This window comes from Maniola hyperantus, chromosome 24 (genome assembly GCF_902806685.2).
Source record: "Maniola hyperantus chromosome 24, iAphHyp1.2, whole genome shotgun sequence".
In the NCBI taxonomy this organism is placed as follows: domain Eukaryota; kingdom Metazoa; phylum Arthropoda; class Insecta; order Lepidoptera; family Nymphalidae; genus Maniola; species Maniola hyperantus.
The window spans coordinates 3563179-3586327 of record NC_048559.1 but is presented as its reverse complement, the minus strand read 5'-3'; the positions used below and the strand labels follow the sequence as shown (position 1 = coordinate 3586327).

Below are 23149 nucleotides of genomic sequence, written 5' to 3'. Positions count from 1 at the left end.
GTCACTGTGGCCTGAAAAGGCACATGTATAACCTTAAGCTCCAGGGCTCGGACATCTGCAGGCTGTGCCACGAGTCTCCCGAGACTCCGATGCACATTATCTGCTTCTGCCCTGCCCTGATGCACAAACGTAGCGTCCACCTAGGGAGACACATCATTTATCCGGAGGATGTTACTTCAATTCCAGTCAAGAAGGTGCTGCTGTATCTGGCGGCCACAGGATTTGATAAGGAAGTGTGAAGTGGAGGCAAACACAATAGATCGGAGACGGTCGCAGTGATTCAGGGATAGTAAGGAACTGTATAGCCCCAGAGAAGAAAGAAGAAGAAGAAGAATACTATTCTGAAGATAATATAAAAAAATAAGTAGACTGTATACTTTGACGCAAGATTTTTCTATACATTTATTGCCTGTTATCTCACAAAGCCACCATGATCCAAACAAAGGGGACAATACGCATAGAAACTCTGTTTTTATAAAATAACGAAGGTCTGGCATGCGCTGGCTTTTAGTCCATAATGTTAATAAAAGTGATAGAAAAATGTTTATATTAACTTCAAGCTTACGTATTTGTCATCAGTTAGGGGCGCCTTTATGTACGAGGTCTGCACCTCTATAGTTTGAAACTCAATGACTGCAATGGGTCGACGTTATTAAGTTGCATAGCTTACTCCATTCCTGCTCGAGCCTTTCTGGAGGAGCTGTTTATTGGGCCGTATTTTGTGCGGGTTTTCCGGAATCGTTGTAACAAAGCTGTGAACCACAGTAAAACACAGAATGGGTAAAGCCTGGACTCGAAATTGGGTGTAAAATATACTGCAAGCAGTATAATATTCTGCACAATTTTAGGGTTCTGTGCCTCAAAACCCTTCCTCATCCACCCACTTCCCGCCACCTGCTTAAGGTCGTCAGTTCAGCGGGTTGGACGTCGTCCCACACTACGCCTGCTGATACGCGGTCTCCACTCCAGAACACGTCTGCCCCATCGGCCATCGGTTCTGCGGTAGACGTGGCCTGCCCACTGCCACTTCAGCTGGCTAATACGTTTAGCTATGTCGGTCACTCAGGTTCTCCTGCGGATTTCCTCGTTACGGATTTTGCCCCTCAGAGAGATGTCCAACATAGCCCGCTCTATAGCACGCTGAGCGACTTTGAACTTGTGGACTAGGCCAACTGTCAGTGTCCACGTTCAAAGTTATTTAAATATAATAATTAAGTAAATTATTATCCTAATCCTAATCCTACTAATATTATAAATGTGAAAGTGTGGATGTTTGGATGTTTGTTACAACCACGCAAAAACGGCTGAATGGATTTGGATGAAATTTGTAATGGAGATAGATTATACCCTGGATTAACACATAGGCTACTTTTTATCCCGGAAGGTCAAAGAGTTCCCACAGGATTTTGAAAAAATGTACATCCACGCGGACGAAGTGGCGGGCATCAGCTAGTAATAAAATAAAGCTTTGCAAACGCTTTGAAAGAATTGTGTCGCATGGAGTGCACGGACTGCAAGTGATTTCTTTTATCCAGGTACGGGATAAAAACACGGTGAAAGGATATTATTATTTTTTAATTTTGTTTCCCAGTTACGACCCCTTCAGAGGACCTAAACAAACAACGCGAATCCGTTCATTTTATTATTTTATTGCTCCTAACATGTAGGTAAAACAACCTTTTAAAATTTTATTTAGCTTCATAATTATTATTGTTTACATTAGCAAAACTGATTTTTTTGTTCCATTTCCCTGGCCATCCCGCACTGGGAAATATTTTTCCAGGGAAATATTTTTCCAGGGAAAATTTAACTGGTAATCTGAAGTGTGCTTGTAATATGTATTAGGTTTTTATGGAACTCTGTTTGGAAATAAAGTACTAAATGCCTCAATAGCTCAATTGTTAAGGAAATTTTGCACTAAAGGCCTACTTGTTAATAATCTCTGAACTAAAATAACATGTCTAAATGTATGCTAAATGTAGCATTATCTCTTTCATAATGCTCCCCAAGGAAAAGGGTAGCACTAGATTTAGACAATTTAGTTTAGAGAGTAGAAATTGTACAACAGAATTAGCTACATTGTCGTATCTATAACTAGCACCAGCTTTTACACTAGAAATTTTCACGAAAAATCTTAAAATAATTGTACAAAGTTTCAATCGGATGAAGGATGCGCGAACACACAAAATCACTACCCCTATTCTAAATGCGAAATTTATAGGTTTGTTGGTTTGTCCTTAAATCACGTAGCAAAGGAGCAACGCATTGACATGATTTTTTGCATGGGTATAGTTTAAGACGTGTAGGGCTTCATTTTATCCCGGAAAATCAAAGAGTTCCATTGGGATTTTTATAATCTAAATCCATGCGTACGAATTCGCGGGCATCCGCTAGTAACAAATAAGTGTATTTATTAAAACTAAACGATGTTTTTCAATTGTTACAGATTGAAAGATCAGTAGAGATTAAAGAAAAAATCATACACGATAACCATGAAGTTATTATAGCCAAAGATGTATGTGAGAAGAACACTGGAAATAGGTTCAGAGACGGTTAAGAAGAAAAAGATGAAAACTCACTTAATTCAGCAGTTATTACAGTGACTCATAAGAATGCTCAATGAAAAGGAATCAAGAACTAGGATTGTGGTAGCTTGTGACAATGAAAATAGTTTGACGAGATTTAGACGAGAAAGATAAAGGTATTAGGTATTTCACTATACAGGATGTAACTAGAACGCTAGCAAAAACTTAGCGTTATTGTTAATACTACCTAAACACAATCCAATTGCAATAACCATTTGCCTCATTTTGTAGCTTTACTGATTTAGTATTCTTCAAACCCGCAATGTATAGCGTACAAAGCTTGGGTCAACGCCCCGCCTACGACTTGGCAATGACCTACTTTCGTTGACCTCTAGCGTCAGATGTTTTATTTGCAATCGTGAACTTTTACATAATACTTATAGGATATTTTTTTGCGTTTTTTTTGTGGTATCATATCAGTAATCATCTGTACTTTCACCTGTCTTCGTTTTTGCCAGCGTTCTGGTTACACCCTGTATTTTTAGATGCTCAGGTATAAAATATGAATACTAATATCTCTGTTAATTACCCAATGGTTCCTTACGTGCATCTAAAACTATCATCAATTTTTAAACGGCTTTAGTTAAATTCTTTAAAATAAGCATGATTTGAAAATTTTTATAGACTTCAAAACAACTTATCATATTTTATCACTGTTGTTTCCTCTAACACGAGTTTAAATCACTTGAACCTTTACCAGAACAATGTTGTTATTATTAGGTGTTTTTTTATGAATATGACAATCTAAAATCCAGACTGCCCCTTATGGATCAAGTAAACGTGACCCAGAACTTGACGAGCAATGCGACGGAGGAGGAAGACCCAGAATGGACGCAGACTGTGATGTTCAAGCTGAGGACCGCGGTGCTGTTGCTGATCGTGATCATGGCGGTGCTGGGGAACATGCTGGTGATAGTCAGTGTCATGCGGCACAGGTAAATGTTGATATACAATAAGTGGTAGTTCCATTAGAAGTGATCAGACTTTTGAAGGACTATGAATAGATGCAGACGGCGACATCCAAACTGAGGTTTGCAGAATTGGAGCTGACCGTGATCATAGTAGTACTAGGGAACATGCTGGTGATAGTCAATTTCATGTGGCACAGGTAAATGTTGATAACAATAAGTGGTAGTTCCATTAGAAGTGATTAGACTTTTGGAGGACTATGAATAGATGCAGACGGCGATATCCAAACTGAGTTTTGCAGAATTGGAGCTGATTGTGATGGTACTGGGGAACATGCTGGTGATAGTCAATTTCATGTGGCACAGGTAAATGTTGATATACAATAAGTGGTAGTTCCATTAGAAGTGATTAGACTTTTGGAGGACTATGAATAGATGCAGACGGCGATATCCAAACTGAGTTTTGCAGAATTGGAGCTGTTTGTGATAGTGCTAGGGAACATGCTGGTGATAGTCAATTTCATGCGGCACAGGTAAATGTTGATATACAATAAGTGGTAGTTCCATTAGAAGTGATTAGACTTTTGGAGTACTATGAATAGATGCAGACGGTGATATCCAAACTGAGGTTTGCAGAATTGGAGCTGATTGTGATAGTGCTAGGGAACATGCTGGTGATAGTCAATTTCATGTGGCACAGGTAAATGTTGATAACAATAAGTGGTAGTTCCATTAGAAGTGATTAGACTTTTGGAGGACTATGAATAGATGCAGACGGCGATATCCAAACTGAGTTTTGCAGAATTGGAGCTGATTGTGATGGTACTGGGGAACATGCTGGTGATAGTCAATTTCATGCGGCACAGGTAAATATTGATATACAATAACTGGTAGTTCCATTAGAAGTGATTAGACTTTTGGAGGACTATGAATAGATGCAGACGGTGATATCCAAACTGAGGTTTGCAGAATTGGAGCTGATTGTGATAGTGCTAGGGAACATGCTGGTGTTAGTCAATTTCATGTGGCACAGGTAAATGTTGATAACAATAAGTGGTAGTTCCATTAGAAGTGATTAGACTTTTGGAGGACTATGAATAGATGCAGACGGCGATATCCAAACTGAGTTTTGCAGAATTGGAGCTGATTGTGATGGTACTGGGGAACATGCTGGTGATAGTCAATTTCATGCGGCACAGGTAAATGTTGATGTACAATAAGTGGTAGTTCCATTAGAAGTGATTAGACTTTTGGAGTACTATGAATAGATGCAGATGGCGATATCCAAACTGAGGTTTGCAGAATGTGAGCTGATCGTGATCATAGTAGTGCTCGGGAACATTGTGATGAAAGTCACTATTAATATAATGCATAAGAAAATATGGTTACAAAAACAGACGGTAAATTAATTATTACAAAGAGTAAAACTTGAGACGTGGACAGAGGTTGAACATCGCCATCTGCGTCCAAGAGTGGACGCAGATGGCGATGTTCAAACTGCGGATCACGGTGCATCTACTTATTGTGTAATATCGTACATCTACATAGTAGTGCTTGGGAAGATACGGGGGATAATCAGGGTCATGCAGCGCAAGATAATATTAATAATAATCCGTAGCTAGTAGACTTGTATTACAAGCGGTCATAATATCTTCGTAGATAAGTAAGTGGCCAAGAATGGACGCAGACAGTGGTATGAAAGTTATTTTTGGTAGTAAAAAAAAAAAAAAGTAAACGTATCAAAACAAGCTGTATAAGATTAAAACTTTAAGCTCAAAGTGGTTGCTAATAATAAAAAATAATTATAAACTCTAAATAATAGAATCTGGTTATTAAATCACCTCGTTGTGAAACCTTTGGACCACTTATTCTCGAGAGACCGCCACTTAGCTCTTGGATGAAATGGGATCAAGGGCTATATCCGGCCTTTGATAGACCTAAAATGAGACGTATATATCGTATAGACACAAGAATCCAGAGCCCTGACTATTGACACTTGCATAGATTCTCAGAACTGGGCGCGTTTGGAACCCTCGTAGCTTTAGTTTTAAGTTTGCGTAATAATTATCACAACTAGGTATATCTTACAAATCCAACATCTGACTATCAAAAGGAGTAATTTATTACCTATTTTGAATAAATCATTTGACTTTGACTTTAGGAGGAACCTTTTTAATTAGGATTAGTTTTAATTTTAGTAGAATTAGTTGTTAAGTTTAAGCTAGTAATAAGTAGGTACTAACATAGGTTAAGGAATTGTTTCTGTACTAACACACAATTATGGGTGTACTTATGCCTGAAATAAAAGTTTATTTATTTATTTATTTATTTAATTACATCTAGATTTTTCAGAATAATTGCCACGCTGATGACTAATGAAGCATCAGTGTGCGTTATTTTAAATACAGTCGTATTTGCATAGCCTAATAATAAAATTTACAGTACGCGGCCGAAAGTATTGTACATCGGCCTTTAGAATGACATTTCGGCTTCGTAGAGCGTTGTCTCCGTCACTCATACCCATATGACGTTTAGTCGGTCTCAGCGACAGGAACAGCGCTCTACAAATCTGCTATCTCCTTCTAAAGGTCGATGTAAAGTTTTGTACGAAGTTATAAGCTTGTTGTGTTGAGTCGTTGTCCTCGAAAAACATGGTCACCCCAAGCGAGCGGCTGTGAGCGAACGGGACAACAGCTGGCGTCAATCGTGCGCGCTCCTACTTTCGCGGCTATAATCAGCTGGTGCATGTGGTCATTCAACTAGGTGTTTTTGAAGTATTTTTTGGTCAAAACATAACCCATAGTAAAAATGATTGCAATCGATTCTGATACTGATTCTGAACAAACTACTTTCAGGTTTTGCGTATACTAAAACTAACGTTGTATTTCTATTGCAGGAAACTTCGCGTCATTACAAACTACTTCGTCGTATCACTAGCCTTCGCGGATATACTGGTCGCCATGGTGGTCATGCCGTTTAACTTCAGCGTGCAGTTTTACAACGAGTGGATCTTCGGCCCCATCATCTGCGATCTGTGGAATTCCTCCGACGTATACTTTACTTCGACCTCAATCCTGCATTTATGTTGTATATCCGTGGACAGATACTACGCTATCGTGAAACCTTTGAAATATCCGATTAAAATGACGAAAAAGGTTAGATTTTTTATCATTATTTTATACTGGAGGATGCCCGCGACTTCGTCCGCGTGGATTCAGTTTTTAATAATCCCGTGGGAACTCTTTGTTTATCCGGGATAAAAAGTAGCATATGTCCTTCCCCGGGATGCAAGCTATCTCTGTACCAAATTTCGTCAAAATCGGTTGAACGGTTGAGCCGTGAAAAGCTAGCAGACAGACAGACACACTTTCGCATTTATAATATTAGTATGGATCATTAATAAGCTTAATTGTAGAAAGTAGAAACAATATCCACTCGGACAACAACAAAACAATCGACTTTTAATAGAATTGTACTATCAATTATTGTATTGTTGTACTATTTTTGTCCCGAGAAACATTGGGATTTCTTCGGGATATGGGATCAAAATTTTTATTTATTTTACTTTATAACTCAGTCAAAAAACCGATTTCCCTAATTCTTCTTTTTACAAAGTTTGTACTGTCAGGTTGGTGGTAGGTGCCTTTGGTTTTATTAAGTAGATACTACTTAAAGTTTTAGTACTTAACAAACTTGGCAAAATATCGCAATATGGCGAGCTTTTTCATTTGAGAAATTTCAGGAACTTTATAAAGAGGAAAATTAATCTCTTGAAAATGTTTTTTGTTTACATAATCGTCTACTTATAACTAAGTATTACATAGTACGCACTAAAAGGGTTATTTAGAAAGAGGTTAACTTTACAACATTTTAAGTGTTATAAAGACGAACTTTTGCCAAACAAATGTTGTTATAATTTAATGGGTTTTAGCAACAGAAAGCTTTTAAAGATGTACTTAATCGAATGTTCTCGCCACGGAGCCTAGTTTATCTTGCTTGTGTTAAATTAACCAGCATCGTAATTAATTGTGTTCTCAGTAAAACTTTGTACTACATTTAACAAAGGCTCTCAACTTGATATCCCAAAGTTTATAAACTTACTAGAAGACTAGCTTATTCCCGCGACTTCGTCCGCGTGGATTACACAAATTTCAACCGTCTATTTTACCCTCTTAGGGGTCGAATTTTCAAAAATATTTTGTTAGCGGATGTCTACGTCATAATAGCTATCTGCATCATGCAGATAGCTATTTGGCATGCAGACTGCATGCCAAATTTCAGCCAAAATCCGGCCAGTAGTTTGAGCTGTGCGTTGATAGATCAGACAGTCAGTCACATTTTCCTTTTATAGATTTAAAATGTGCGCGATTTCGTCCGCATGAATTTAGGTTTTTTAAAATCCCGTTGGAACTCTTTGATTTTCCGAGATAAAAAGTTACCTGTGTAAATTTCCGATACACAAGCTAGAAACTGCCTACTTCGGTGTCTGTACTATAAATTTCATATAGGTAAATCGGTTAAACGGATGGGCCTTTAAGAATCCCGTGGGAACTCTTTGATTTTACGGGATAAAAAGCAGCCTATGTTCGGCTCCGGGATGTAAGTTAACTCGATACCCATCAAAATCGATTAAACTGTTGAGCCGTAAAAAGCTAGCAGACAGACAGACACACTTTTGTATTTATAACATTAGTATGCATCAAATAGAAAGATAATATTAATGTGATATCTATAAAACTTTATTCCTATTTTTTCTCCTTATCAAGACACACGGCCAGTGTGTCGAAGCCAAGTTCTAATAAGAAAATAATTATTTCTATTTCAGATGGCGTTCGTTATGTTAGCAGCGACATGGCTCAGTCCCATAACGATATCGTATGCCCCAATTTTCATGGGCTGGTACACGACCAGCTACCACATGCAAACACGTAAATTAAACCAGTGCGAATTCATAGTTAATAAACCATACGCCGTCATATCCAGCTCGATATCATTTTGGATACCATGCACAATAATGTTATTCACGTACTTTGCCATTTTCAAAGAAGCAAATCGCCAAGAGAAGGCTCTTCATGCGAGAGCTGGCAACGCTATGCTAATGCATCGCCATTCGAGAGACGTTAGTGACAAAAACGGATTACATATCAACGCTAATACTCCAACCAAAGATAAGAACATTTTGAAAATGAAACGTGAGCACAAAGCAGCCAGAACGCTGGGCATTATTATGGGTGCCTTTATCCTATGCTGGCTGCCATTTTTTCTGTTCTATCTATCGACGTCATTGTGTGATACATGTGAATATCCCGAAGTAGTAACTGTGATCATGTTTTGGACTGGTTACTTTAATTCCGCGTTAAATCCGATCATTTACGCGTACTTCAATAGAGACTTTCGCAACGCTTTCAAGAATACTTTAGCTTGTGCGTTCTGTAGTTTCTGTCGTCGAGGATCTCACGATTCTGACGCGTTAGAGAGATTGGACCGAAGGGGCTCGGGACAATTGAGAGTGCCCCTTCCTTCTAGAAGACAGTCAGACCTAGCGTCTCTTTGAATATCGCCTCAGCGTGTCGAAGTGACAGCCGTATGACAAGCCTAGTGTTTCAACGAAATATTACGACGTAACTAATTCCGTAAGTGACTGATTTATGAACAATGTAATTATTGCTGTAAATATTTTTAACGAATCTCTCTACTTTGAAATGGTGAACATGACCTTCAAGACGGTAATTTTTAAATTTCAATTTTATGGAATTAAATAGTGTTCTTACATACTATCTCAAATATTAGTTTTAATATTGTATTGACAGTATTCCTATGTTTTCAGTTTTTTAATGTATAGATATTATTCTTAGTAAATAACTCAAGTATGATAGGTATGATATATATCAAAATGTATATAGATTGGAGTGTAAATAGTTAGTAATTAGTAAATAATCTAAACATGGCTGAATTGTAGGCCTAAAGCTTAAAATATCACACTTGAAAAGGTCAAAGGTACATTGTATATATTAGTCTTATTAAAGATGCATTGAATCTAAAATTCATACAGATTGTGTAGAAATCAAAATTTTCATAAAAGTATAGATAAATAATTATTATTAGTATTAAGTAGACGAATAAAACAAATTTATTTTTAAGGTTAGTTCAAAGAATATTTTACGATTTTTAACATTAATTGATAACAAGATTTAACTATTATTTGCATGTTGTTAGTTGTGAAGAAATACTATAATATTTCGCTTGGGCAAGGATAGGTTCATTGATAATATAGGTATTTAGAAAGTTCCTTTTTATTACAAAAGTTGTGAATCAGATTTAAAAAAGCTTCGATTATAATTTAATAATGCAATTTAAATAAACTTAAATTCTTGAATGTATACCTTGTTTGAAACTCGAGAATTTAACTTCAAAGTTTAACTTTTTATTGAACTAATAAACAACTCTTAAAACTTTTGTTCAATTTATAGAAATTCTAATTCGGTATTGGTTTAACCCATGGAATTTAAAATAAGGTCATAGAAATGGTATCTGCTGTGTAATAGTAACGGTACAGAATGTCACCGATTTTTAACAATTCATAGCATTATACTCATACCAATATACTTAAATACTTCAAAATAACATTTAATTAAAGTTTCTAGTATCCAAAGCAACGTAAAATAAAATATAACAATTTAAGAGGACTTTATTCGTAGCTCACTACAAACGAACATAGTATGGTTTATGTTTGAATACTAACCAGTTAAACACAGCGTTTATAGACACGCTTTAGAAACTAATAAAACGTTTGTGGTTTCCAGAACTTTGTAAAAATGTGTAGTTTTAAATTTACACATGCTCAAAGATTAATATACAAATATTTGAATCCGTGTAACTTTGAAAATACCTATTTTTATAGAAATCTGGCAAACCGTAGACATAAATATTTGTTTCTAGTACGTGTCTACAAAATTTCACTAAGTTTTATTGGTTAACGTTCAAATGAGAACCAAATTACGTTTGTATGGAGAGTGTTAGAGAGTCCGCTAGGGAAGCTTCTCTTAATTTAGGTTGATTTAGTATATATGTCTATTTTTCAATAACTTGCTTCTGTTTTACTAGAAATCTGCGCGGCGACAACCTAACGCTCTTTTTCCGCTTCTTTATATATTCCTAATTCTGTGATTAAACCTCTTTTCTCCTAATCGGAAAATTGTAATTTCAATGATAAAGTTATGTATAGCCGTCGGCATTCGAGTTGTAAATAAAGTTGGGGTAAATTTAGATTTAGATAAATTATAAGTAGATTAAGAAACGATAATATAATTTATAGGATATACAGGATGTTATTTTGTGAGCGATTAGTGAAGAGAAACCTTGTCTTTTTAAGACAGAAAAACTTTAACAGATCATGGCATCAATTTTTTTTTTAAATTATACGTAAAGATAAAATATAATCTTAGCTGGGGGACTAAATTAGAAAGTCGTAAAACGATCTCTGCCGTTATTAAAGAAGAGGTATGAAATTTTGAAAAGTTGAATGTGAGAGTTTTTTTGGAAATATTTGTTCTGCCTAAATAGTTCCTTAGATCTTTCTCTATGTCTTTCATTTTCAGTGTTCACCTCACTGACCGCTCTTAAAACAACACCATGTATAAAGTATTTCATTTTAAACATTAATAGAGAGATATGATAATGATTATTATGGGGACAAATAACGCTTCAATAGAAAAATCGAGTTTTAAAATAATTGATGTTCTATTTATTAACTGTAACAGACCGATTAGAATTTGGTGTGTTGGTGTCGTGTTACCAGTCTGTAGACATTTAAATACTAACCTTGACTAATTCGATGGATAATAATACGAATCACGTCTAGATTTTGGGCAGCATGAGACCTTGATCGGCTACAACTTCTAAATTCGGCTACTAAAAAAACCGGCCAAGTGCTAGTCAGGCTCGCGCACTGAAGGTTCCGTACTATAGTCGAATGTTTTCGACATTTTGCACGATAATTCAAAAACTATGATGCATAAAAATAAATAAAATACTGCTTTAGAGTGCACAGGTGAAGACCTTTCATGTGATACCCCACTTGATATAGTTATTTTATTTCGAAAATTGAAAATACCAACTTTTAGTTCATGACCACAATTTTTTTTTGTGTGATGTAACACTAAACTCACGGTTTTCAGATTTTTCCCTTATGTCTCCTACAAGACCTACTTACCTGCCAAATTTCATGATTCTAAGGCAACGGAAAGTACCTACCCTCTAGGTTTCTTGACAGACCGACAGACAGACAGACAACAAAGGGTATGATCCTATAAGGGCTCCGTTTTTCCTTTTGAGGTATGGAAATCTAAAAAAGGTTGAATGTCTATAAATTTTAAAACCAAAAAGGATTGAGGTCAGCGTGAGATTAAGTGCTGCAAGCGACGCGGTGGGTGCGAAAAAATCTGGGGAATTTCTAAAAGGCTAAAATTTTGTGACAATGAAGGAACGCTATGGTTGCCTAAGAGCGGTTACGCACTGCATCCGATCCGAGTCCATGAAAATACGTTCCTTTTTAGAGTTCCATAGTAAACAAGGAACCCTTATAGTTTCGCCATGTCCGTACGTCTGTCCGTCCGTCCGTCCTTGGTTAATCTCAGACTATTAGTGCTAGAAATCTGTTATTTGGCATGGGTATTGGCAAATATTAATTACGCCGACAAAGTGGTGAAATAAAATTGTGATAAATATTTTTCTCTAGGGTAGCTCCCCTACATGTACAATGTTTTTCGTCTACCCCATAGTGTGGGGTATCGTTGAATAGGTCTTTAAAAATACTGTGGATGTGGGAACATCATTTTTCGATTTCTAGATGATCAAACCGCGAGTTCCTCTCTAGTTTACTTTGACAGCGATGCATAACAACGATACCTACCTCTTATACATATAATATATTACTTATAATCACGTATGGCACAGCTTATAGGTATCAGCATGTTTCAACGATGAGGTAGGTCCATAGGCTTGCCTAAATCTCTGGATGAAAATGTAAGACTTTTCATTCAATACAAAACTTAAAAATATGTAGTAACATACTAAGGTGTATTATGCTGCTCAAAATTTTAAATGTACGCCAAATCATAGGTATAATAATTTCTTCGGTGTTCATCTTAACTCCTCATAAATAATATATGTCTGTCGATGTCCATAATATAGATGTCTTTGCTTGAAACTCTGCGACCTCATCATAACTGAGGAAGAGACTGTTGAAAGTTTCAGTGGTATACCGGACACTTTTATGCCTTTTAACAGTAACGATTTGAACCGTCACTGCCTTCGAAAAATGACAGCGGATTAATTGAAATATGATACCTACAGTACTACTAACATCTAGTTTTTGTCGGTGTATATCCGACTAATTACAAACGATTTCGAAATAAGTAGAGCCTACACCAACAAAACCCATATGTAGATCGCATTCAATAAACCAATTAACGCGTACTGCATATTGTAGTTTTACTCACTTGAACAGGTCGGTTAAACACCGACTAATTTTGGACTAGCTCGGAATTACTCTGGCTTACATCGACAAAAATCAGTTCGAAAATTATGAAGACTCGTACTAGGGAGACAGCTGACAAATCCTTTTTGCAAATTGCTTATAAGTATAGTGCGTACATTTTGATATCTCACTCGCCATTTTAACTCTATGTGTCAACTGTCATGTCAAAAGTACGGTTCACCTTGTTGTTGTTGTTTTTGGTAGTGCCACCACGGCACAATGGTTCACCTTTAAAATAAGCACTATTAAATCGTACTTTTGACATGACAGTTGACACATATTAAGAGTAAAAATGTCGAGCGAGATCTCTAAATGTAGGCATTATACAGTCCGTGAAGAGAAACTTTACTGAAACTTTCGCAGATTTCCTAATGATGTCGCTCTTTTAAACTCAATGTGTCTTCCTTTAAATAAGTATTTAAGGCTCAAGTCGTAATTGTATTAGAAAACGTAATAGGAAACAAAATTAAGTAATAACTGGTCCTGTAGCCATTTTTAATCTAGGTGTATGTATTAGAGCCCAAAACTATAATTTCTACTACTTAAGATTTCCTTGAGTGTTAAAGTCATAAAAATATCTAAATGTAAAAATGGGCTGTAAATGTAATAAAAGTAATAATATAATGGTTGTGACTTCATTAGGTATTACAACTAACTATTTGACGAAATCATATCTTAATGTTATGTTTATTTAAATATATGTCACAAATAACAGCTCAGATATAAAATATAAGGTAACGACTCGACTCACGTGTAAAGTTTTTGTCGGCGTATTCCCGACTAGTTTTGATTGCTTTCCGGGTAATTCTGTGAGAGCCACTGAGCCACTAAGGACCCCTCACGAATTTAACCTTGTCGGACGTACACCGACAAATACTACGTAAGTGAACCGTTCTCTTATATAAATGAAATGAGAAAACTCATAACAGTTTAAATATTAACTTGGTTAATGTAAATCATTTTATTGGAGTATTTCACCTATTATTTGAATATCAAAGACCGTTTTATTTGTGAATTGTAAATGTTATTTGTATAAGAAACATTGCTTAGCCCAACTGAAATTTCATTTGTTTCTGTTGAATCCGTCCATCATAATTTTATTTTAATCATTCATTCTTTTTGTAATTCATTTCAGCGAATTTCAGTGTATTTGTTCAGCCTAACGTCCACCAGGTCACAGTAATTCACCTCCCATTATAAAATTTAGTACATAATTATGTGCAAGTTTTGTTGCTATACACAAAGTTGGCTCGGCACAGCTACTCGATATTACAGTACCTGGTAGTAAATATTTTACATCAAGCTTTAGAAAGAGATAATGGACAGCTCCGGCTTTGAAGAACGTTGTTTCTATCACTCGTACCTATGTGACGTTTTATCTTACTTGTCAGTCTTGACGCAGATGATGGTCAACGTTGAGACTAACAAATCAGCGACAAAACATCACATAGGTACGAAAGATAGAAACGACACTCTACAAGGCTGAAGCTGTCGATTATCTCTTTACAAAGCTCGATGTGTAATATTTACTGCTGGGTACTCTAAAAAATCAAACCGAAATGTATATTGTATGGGATTCCCCATACACACAATATACACACATACAAAATATACAATATACATGTATATATATACAGCGAGGAATTAACTGTCAACTTAATGTAACGAAGATGCGTCAAACGTATCTCGAATGAACTGGAACGGTATTGCCGATTGGAAAGCCGGATTAAAGTCCGACATATTATTATGTAGAAGTTGCAACTTTAATTAATAAAAATTGCTGAACTAAATGTGCTGAGCCCACTATGCGAATAGCAACCCAATACGGCTAGACGCGTCTGTCTATTGGATGCCATAGTAATAATATAGGGAGGCTTTACTATGGCGTTAATGACGTTAATTGATGTAACTCCAATTATTATTGTAAATATGATTGTGGAAAATATTTACATGTCTAGGTACTTACGACTTTCATAGAACTTCTTCGATTTTAAACATAGATAGATCTAGGTCAAAGTCAGACAGCAATATGTAACTTTAAAAGTCATTATAAAATAAGTAGATCAGTGTATAGCGTAGATAATGAAATAAAATATACTTTTTTTATCGTAGTTTTGGATTTGTTATTTTTTTTAATCTTCAATACACTGTTAGACGAATAGCATGACTGGTGTCCACATACACAAGTCGGGTTAGGCCACTTTGTGGGACATTGCACCCTCTAGTAATGACACCTCTATGGTTACTGCAATAGAGAACATGTATTCTGGTTAAATTAGATATTTTTGTTAATATATACCTGGACTGTGATACTTTGTATTATTCCTTGTTAACGTTTTTGTTATCACTAAGGGCCAAAACACACGATACTGTAAGAGTTTACGATTAGCGATACTGCAGCTGTATTGACAACAACTGCGATCAAAATAGCGTATTATTTCTCTTAGAGCTCCCGAAAAGCGATCAAATCACATATATAACCGTTGCTAAAAGTATCAAGTGTGCTTTGGCCCTAAACGGAGAATTTATTTAGAGCTTTGCAGAGTTACCATTTTATATTGCTAAGTTATTTATTCAGAGTTTATTTATAAAACCGTGTTCATAAAAGTTATGGAGGGTCAATACAATATTGGTTGGTTCAAATTTAGGCTGAAGGCACATTGCGACAATCGAAGCAAAGCGACGCGTCTTTTCTAAAATATTATAAACAAGATGATGCCCGCGACCGTGGGAGCTAGTAAAAGTAGCCTATGTAAGTCCCCGGGATTTGAGCTAACTATGTACCACATTTCATCAAAATCGTTTAAACTTTTAGGCCGTGCGTAAAGCTAGCAGACAGACAGATACACTTTCGCATTTATAATTTTAGTATGGATAAAAAGCAGCGCAACACGTCTTTAAACTACATACTACAATATATGAACCGTAGTTAACTCATTTTGTAGCAGTCTATATTTGTTACCTAAGGAAAGTAAATAGAAAAAGAACTTGTATTCTGGTTTTGAGGTCTTGCTAATCTTAATAACTTATTAGTAAAAAGGAAGTATATTGATCGATACGTACGGTATCGATCGCATTGCATTATACTTACTTGTCTTATTGAGCAACAGCTAATACATGACTGTTCATAACATTTATGAATAAGGACAATTTAGATTCTATATAATATCATAATAATTCTTAGTATTAAATCTCGATACCAAAATAATAAATGTAAACTTTCGTTGTAAATAGTCTCTTTAAATTATATAGAGTTATATCAATACATAAAATCGTACTATCATTGTCATTATAATAGAATCGTTTAAAGTACTTGAAAAAAATGGAAGGCTAAAGGTACATTGACGCAGGTTTGAAGCGTAGCGACGCGTCACACTACATAATTTATGGATCAACATAAAGAGAAACGCGTTTTCAACTCTACGCCAATGTAACTTGAACCTTATACGTATAGTATGGTCTTACTACGTAACTTTTGATACTCGATTTTCAAAATGATACTATTTCCTCACTTTTTTTTAAATAGTCTACCTTTATTTGTAACTTTGTTTGTAACAATGTAAAGGAAACCAACAACTGGGTACTTTTGCCCATTTCTAAAATTATAATTAGGTACCTATCAAATTGAAACTCTTTGATTTTCTAAGTAGGATAAAAAGTAGTTTTTGTCTCCAGGCATTTAACTATATCCATGCAAAAAAACATATCGATCCGTTGCTTCGTTGCAGCATGATTAAACGACAAACCCATATAATTTACACATTTATGTCCGTGATTGCCTCAATCATTTCACTGCAATTATTATAAATTGGTCAGAATTTAGGTAATGATTATAAATTTTGAATGAATGCCTATTAGATAGACGAGACCTTGCAGTTGATGGTAATCATCAATATTATTTTGCGCGCCAATTTATTTTAATTTATAAAGGCCATAGATTAGGTACTTGGTTCGCCAAATTGGTATTCTGTGGCCAGTATAACAATTTCAATTAACAAAAACCAGCCAAGTGCTAGTCAGGCTCGCGCACTGAGGGTTCTGTAGGTACTACAATCGTATTTTATCGACATTTTGCACGATAAATCAAAAATCTAGCTCGACCTGATTTTACATGAAAAACAACAAGCGACGATATTTAACACTAAACAGCAATGTATATCTAAAACATAGCTCGCGATTAGCTGTAGGTATATGAAAGTTCATGGCAGGTCATTGCGGCCGGTATTGGCGTCCATTGATCGCGGAGCGTTTTGATCATATTGTTCGCGATACACTGCGTAATCAAAAATTACAACATTACAATTAAATCGGTAACCTATCATTTCCTTGATAAGTGGTATTTATAATTCCGTTATGGGTCATAATCATAATCATCATAATCATAATTTATTATTGCAAATACACGTTTTATAGGTGGTACAGCAGTCAGGTCACAGTGTATTTACCATTATAATGGTGTGCAATAGTTACCTAGCATCTACAATTATTATATGTGTATGGGTATTAAGTGTAACCTCTTATACGAAGGTTTCTCTAACATTTTATTGGAATGTGTCCGGAACGAAATAGAAAGGTTTAGTTTTAGAAATAAGTTTAAGGAGTAAGCTACTTGTAACAGTGTTCTAGCCCACCCTTTGTCTGAGGAGGCCAGAACACTGTACGAGCTATATATGGTATTGTTAATGCTATAGTTAATGATTTTGCTCCCATGAGGGTGACATGTTCAATCTGTGTACAAGCCCTCTATAAAATTTTAGAATTAAAAAAGGCGCCCTATATAGTATATAATCAGGATTACAATGAGATATCAAAGTTACGTAATAAGACCAACATCGCATGGTGAAATGTAATCTACGGGTAAACACCCAATATGTGCGTGTATTCAAAATGCTTTTTGCAAAATAAACAAATTGTTTCGTATATAACATTGCTTTGGTTTTATTTATTGCCACCCATAGAATTAATTAGGTAAGTAAAAAAAATTATTTCGCAATGAAAAATCATGAAAGTAAAAACAATAAGTTAAGGTGTAAAAAACCAGCTTTATCACTTCTAGGAAATGAAACGTGAAACTAATAAAGGCGGCTTTATCACTTACAGGTAACCTAATGTATGGTAAATGATTGAACAAAAATAAAAAGCTAGCAACGATAAAAAAGTTATATTTATTTGCAAGCAAATGAAACATAGAAGAGAATTAAAATTGCAACAAAATGGAATCAAGAATGGAATTTGAATGGAATTTCTAACTCTATCACACGTACCTACTTAACTTGTTTGTCAAAATTACTGAACAATTAATTTTTATCAAATAAATTCATTTGATATTCCTATTTGAATAATCACAGTAAAAACAAAAGGCAAAAAAAAGGCTATTTGTCTTTCTTTTAATCGTTTAAAACACACTATTTTTCGTTGTAAAGAGTTAAGAATGTAAATAAATATTCATTAAAAACGGTTTTTCTATTTGCCGCAACATTCATCACTTGTCAAAATGTAGGATGAAACCTTTGGACCGAAAACCATAAATCAGTAGGGATTTACACGTATGAACTGGTGCTGAAATAACGTCCCTTATCTCATTTTTGAATGGTTACAATTAATTTAACACCTATTTCAGAAGACTCATATAATAGACGATTAAAGTCACAACTGACGAAAAATGGCCCTATGTAAATCGGAGTTAGTAAGCATAACCAACTCAAGCCATTTGATCTGATTTGTATCGGTGAGAAAGAAAGAAGGATACAAGTGAACACGCGTTAATATAGACGACAGAGTGCAAATTCATTTGATGCACAATCAGACACCGCTTTTCACCATCTTAAGTCAGAACAATGCTTGGAGTTTCTCTACGTGATCAAATCAGAAATAAGGAGATCCGTAGGAGAACTAGAGTAACCGACATAGCTCAAAGGATTGCGAAGCTGAAGTAGCAATAGGCAAGGCACATAGCTCGTAAAACCGATAGACGTTGGGGTCTCAACTCTCAAGGTGCTGGAATGGCGACCTCGCACCGAAAGACGCAGCGTTGGAAGATCCCGCACTAGGTGGACGGACGACATCAGACTAGTCACAGGGAGCCGCTGGATTCAGGCGGCGCAAGACCGTGGCGTGTGGAAGTCTATCGGTTGATGATGATGATGATGATGAATAAAATGTTTCCTGAAAAATTATACCTCCTCGTAGTATATTAAAAAAGTGATAGTAAGTATTTTAATATCAAAGCGTCTTTTACAAAATGTTCGTAAAACTGAACACTCAACATAAATTTCAGCCTCGCTTGCGTGTTACTGTCGCCAATGGGTTTTATTCGCACTGCAGTGGAAATAAAATAAAATAAATTACTCTATCTTTAGGGTTCCGTACCTCATAAGGGAAAAAGGAACCCTTATAGGATCACTTCGTTCGTGTCTGTCACGAAAACCCTACTTCCCGTTGACCTAGAATCATAAAATTTGGCAGGTAGTTAGGTCTTATAGCACAAGTAAAGGAATAAATCTGAAAATTGAGGATTTGTGGTTACATAACACAAAAAAAAAAAAATGTGTTAATGGACAAATAATTAGAATTTTCAAAGTAAGATAACTATACCAAGTGGGCTGGTATCATATGAAAGGGCTTTACCTGTACATTCTAAAACAACCTATCGACGGTTTCAGCATTGTTTTCTACACAAGTTAGTTTGCACGTGAAAAGTAACAGACTTAGCTTAGACTTAAGACAGAGTTCAAACGAGATAGAGCTATTATAAATATATAAAAGGAAAAGGTGACTGACTGACTGACTGATCTATCAACTCACAGCTCAATCTGCTGGACGGATCGGGCTGAAATTTGGCATGCAGGTAGCTATTATGACGTAAGCATCCGCTAACAATGGATTATTGAAAATTCAAAGCCTAAGGGGGTGAAATAGGGGTTTGAAATTTCTGTAGTCCACGCGGACGAAGTCGCGAGCATAAGTTAGTCTCTCACATAAATCTGTCTCGTTTTAATGAGCAAAATCAAAATGCGCTCTATAGATCTCAGCCTAAGTCTCCGTAGTGCGCAAAGGAAGCAGGAAGAAGTTTATTTATATGCTGCGACATTGCTCTCTATCATTGGACGTTGGATAATTTCCAACACAACATTTCCAGTTGCTACGTTCTAATATTAGTTTATAAGTGTTCAGTGATAAGGTGGCCTCATATTTTAATGGCTGTTGGGTTGTACATTTTAATGGCTGATAGAATCTTGTAAAGTCTCTGGCGAAGTGGCAGTACTAAGGAACTGTTTCAAGCGTTTTGTCATTGAAACTTATTTTCATACTATGTAGATCAATGATGCTCGCGACTTCGTCTGTGTGGATTTTGGTTTTTAAAATCCCGTAGGAGTTTTTTGATTTCCGGGACAAAAGTAGCCTTAAATAAAAAAAAAGCTAAAAGTTAAAAGTTAAAAAGTTAAAAGGTATGCATATCAAAAGTTCACGTTTGACTTGGTGCTGAAATCGTGAAAATACACTTAGATCAAATATAACCGACCGAATTTGAAGTGATAGCTTAGTGTGATAGTAATTTGAAGTAAACTTTGATAGTACCCGCTTTTAGAATCGTATAACCCGGTTGGTAAAGAATCATTGATGACTCTCGTGTAATGTTGAAATGGATTAGACAATGGGTTGCCCATGAGATCGAATAGCTTACATTCTACCTGGTTTCTGTTGTGATCGCTTATTTGGGTGGATAGTAGTCGTGGCGCGTGTGGCGCACGATGCTATGGTGTTCTGTATGCAGACGTGCACAGAGTGGAGAAGGTAGAGCTATTGCGATATTCTGAATTAGTAATGAGAAGTCAATTATAAGATCTGGTTTAGATCGTAAGAGAGTCAATGCAATGATCCTTTTAAGAGCGTTCATGAAGTTGTGATTAATTACCTTGAGATGATTAGATAACGGAATAGGTCGTGATTTGATTGAGAGGTTGCAATGGCAATTGCGCCCTAATCACACGATGTAGTGTTTAGCTCAGGCTAGCTAGTTTAGAGTGAGGTGAGGGGTCGCTGTGAGGGGTGGTTGGAGGCGACCATAGGTAGGGTTAGGTTAGGGTGATCTGGTTGTGTTACATTGATGGTTTCCATGTGCGATACGTTACTGAGAACTATTTGTAAAGAACATGGATTAAAGTACCTACTTATTAATTACTACCTTCTGATGTCGGCTAAAGATGAATAATAATTATCGGCCATCCTCTTGTTCTCCGACATACATAACTAGCTTATGTTCGCGACTTCGTCCGCGTGGACTACATAAATTTCAAAACCCTATTTCACCCTCTTAGAGGTTAAATTTTCAAAAATCCTTTCTTATTTTGAAATTTTGAAATTTTTATTACTTTCTCTCTCTACTTAAAAATTTCAAAATCGCCGCTATGTAAATAAAAAAAATTAAAAGTACATACATAACCTTGTTGATGGTAGGTAGGTACGGAGCCCTTCGTGTTGACCGGATTTTATACTCAGAGCAATATCGGGCAAAATTCTAGCTTCAATATCAGTCTACCTATATTCGGCCTAACGGTTCGCCCACGCAATAGTTTCAATAGACTCAGCTGGGGTTATTCTCGCTATAATTTTCCGGGCTGACAGTTTTCCCGGCCTTATGTGGAGTTCTACGTTATTTTTTTTCATAGTTTCAATGCGCACGAAAGGTGGTAAGTTATTGTTAGGTTTTATTATAACCTGTTTTTGTACCGACTAGTTAGATACTTTTTAGCGTTTAAATTAAATTATCATCAACATGATTATGATCAACTCATCGCCGGCTCACTGCAGAGCTTGGATCTCCTCTCAGAGTGAGAAGGGGTTAGTAATATTAATACTATCTGAACCGCCCCGACTTCACTCGGGTGGAGTTTAGAAAATTGAGGGGGAGGTTGAATTAAATTTTTCTCTCCGTAAGAACCATCCGCGTACTTCAAGGAATAATATAAAAAAAGAATTAGCGAAATCGGTTCAGCGGTTCTCGAGATTTGCGATCAGCAACACATTTGGTGATTCATTTTTATATTATAGAGATTAGTGATGTTATTATACGGTTCAACTCACATTTTTTGTCACACATGGGTAGAACGAAAAACCTACTATGAATTTGTTCAATAGAAATTCAAAATACTAGTAGTTAAAATACTTTAAAGTCCATTATGAAATCGGAATATTTCACCACAGTATTAAATAAAAGCCACCAGTGACAAAAATCTCTTTGAAAGCTGTATTTCATTTCAACGGGCTTAAAGTCCGGTTCTTTGACAATCGGCTAATACTGTGAAGTGCATTTTGTACGATTGAAGTTGGTTTTTCAGTACTTATTTTAATGAAACTCTCTACTTACGAGTAAATCCGGGCCCCTTTATTGGTTCCAATAAAAAATAAAACTTTCAGTGGTTTTATTTTATGAAAAAGTTTGGTAAAAAGTCTTTTCTTATTTACCAGTCTTTATTTTTTCCTACTTCAAAATGATAGCAATGCAATGTTCAGAAACTATTGAACAGTAAACTATTGCGTTCTTGATGAGATATACCTACTCGTAAACTAAACTAGCCAACTTAGCAAGAGAAACTTACTTGTAGTGATGTGTACGCAAATATATAGGTAGGTATTATACGATAGGTATTATATGTAGTAAGCGACTGGTCAAGATAGCAATCGGGGTAGGGGCACCCCGCACACCCGCACAGTCCCCGTTCTAACCCGGTGCGGGAAAACGTAGGTGACGTTCGAGTGTGCGGAGCGTCCCTCTGCCTCATACCCGGATTGCCATCTCGACCTGTCGCGAACGAGCCAATGCTGCTCTTTCCGGTACGAGGTCGTCATTGGGACCCCAACGTCTATCGGTTTTTCGAACTAAGGACTCAAACCCAGGACCTCACAACCCACAATTCTGTCAGGGCAACATTATTGAGGTGTTCACCCAAAAGTTTAAGCAGACGTTTCTAGCCCCAGGCATTTTGGGAACATGTTGAAACTTGTTACATACCTGAACGCGCCCTATCAACCCTACCTTTATAATGGACTAAGAGCCAGCGCGTGCCAGACCTTCGTTATTTTATAAACAAGTTTAAACCCTGTCTGGCAGGGCGTTA

The 23149-nt window shown here is 36.2% G+C and overlaps 1 protein-coding gene across 2 annotated transcripts in view; it reads left to right on the top strand.

Moving 5' to 3' along the window:
• The window catches only part of LOC117993558 (octopamine receptor beta-2R), a 29917-nt gene extending 11959 nt beyond the window's left edge, over nucleotides 1-17958 (top strand). The window contains exons 2-5 of one of the 2 annotated variants that reach the window (XM_034981361.2): nucleotides 2447-2701; nucleotides 3341-3520; nucleotides 6390-6648; nucleotides 8319-17958. In XM_034981361.2, coding sequence (XP_034837252.1) covers nucleotides 3351-3520; nucleotides 6390-6648; nucleotides 8319-9047 — 1158 coding nt within the window. In that variant the 5' untranslated portion in view covers nucleotides 2447-2701; nucleotides 3341-3350 and the 3' untranslated portion in view covers nucleotides 9048-17958. Of the gene's footprint in view, nucleotides 1-2446; nucleotides 2702-3340; nucleotides 3521-4643; nucleotides 4693-6389; nucleotides 6649-8318 lie in introns of those variants that run through there. The other variant, XM_069506977.1, reaches the window with a different exon arrangement.
• The last annotated feature ends 5191 nt before the right edge of the window (nucleotides 17959-23149 follow it).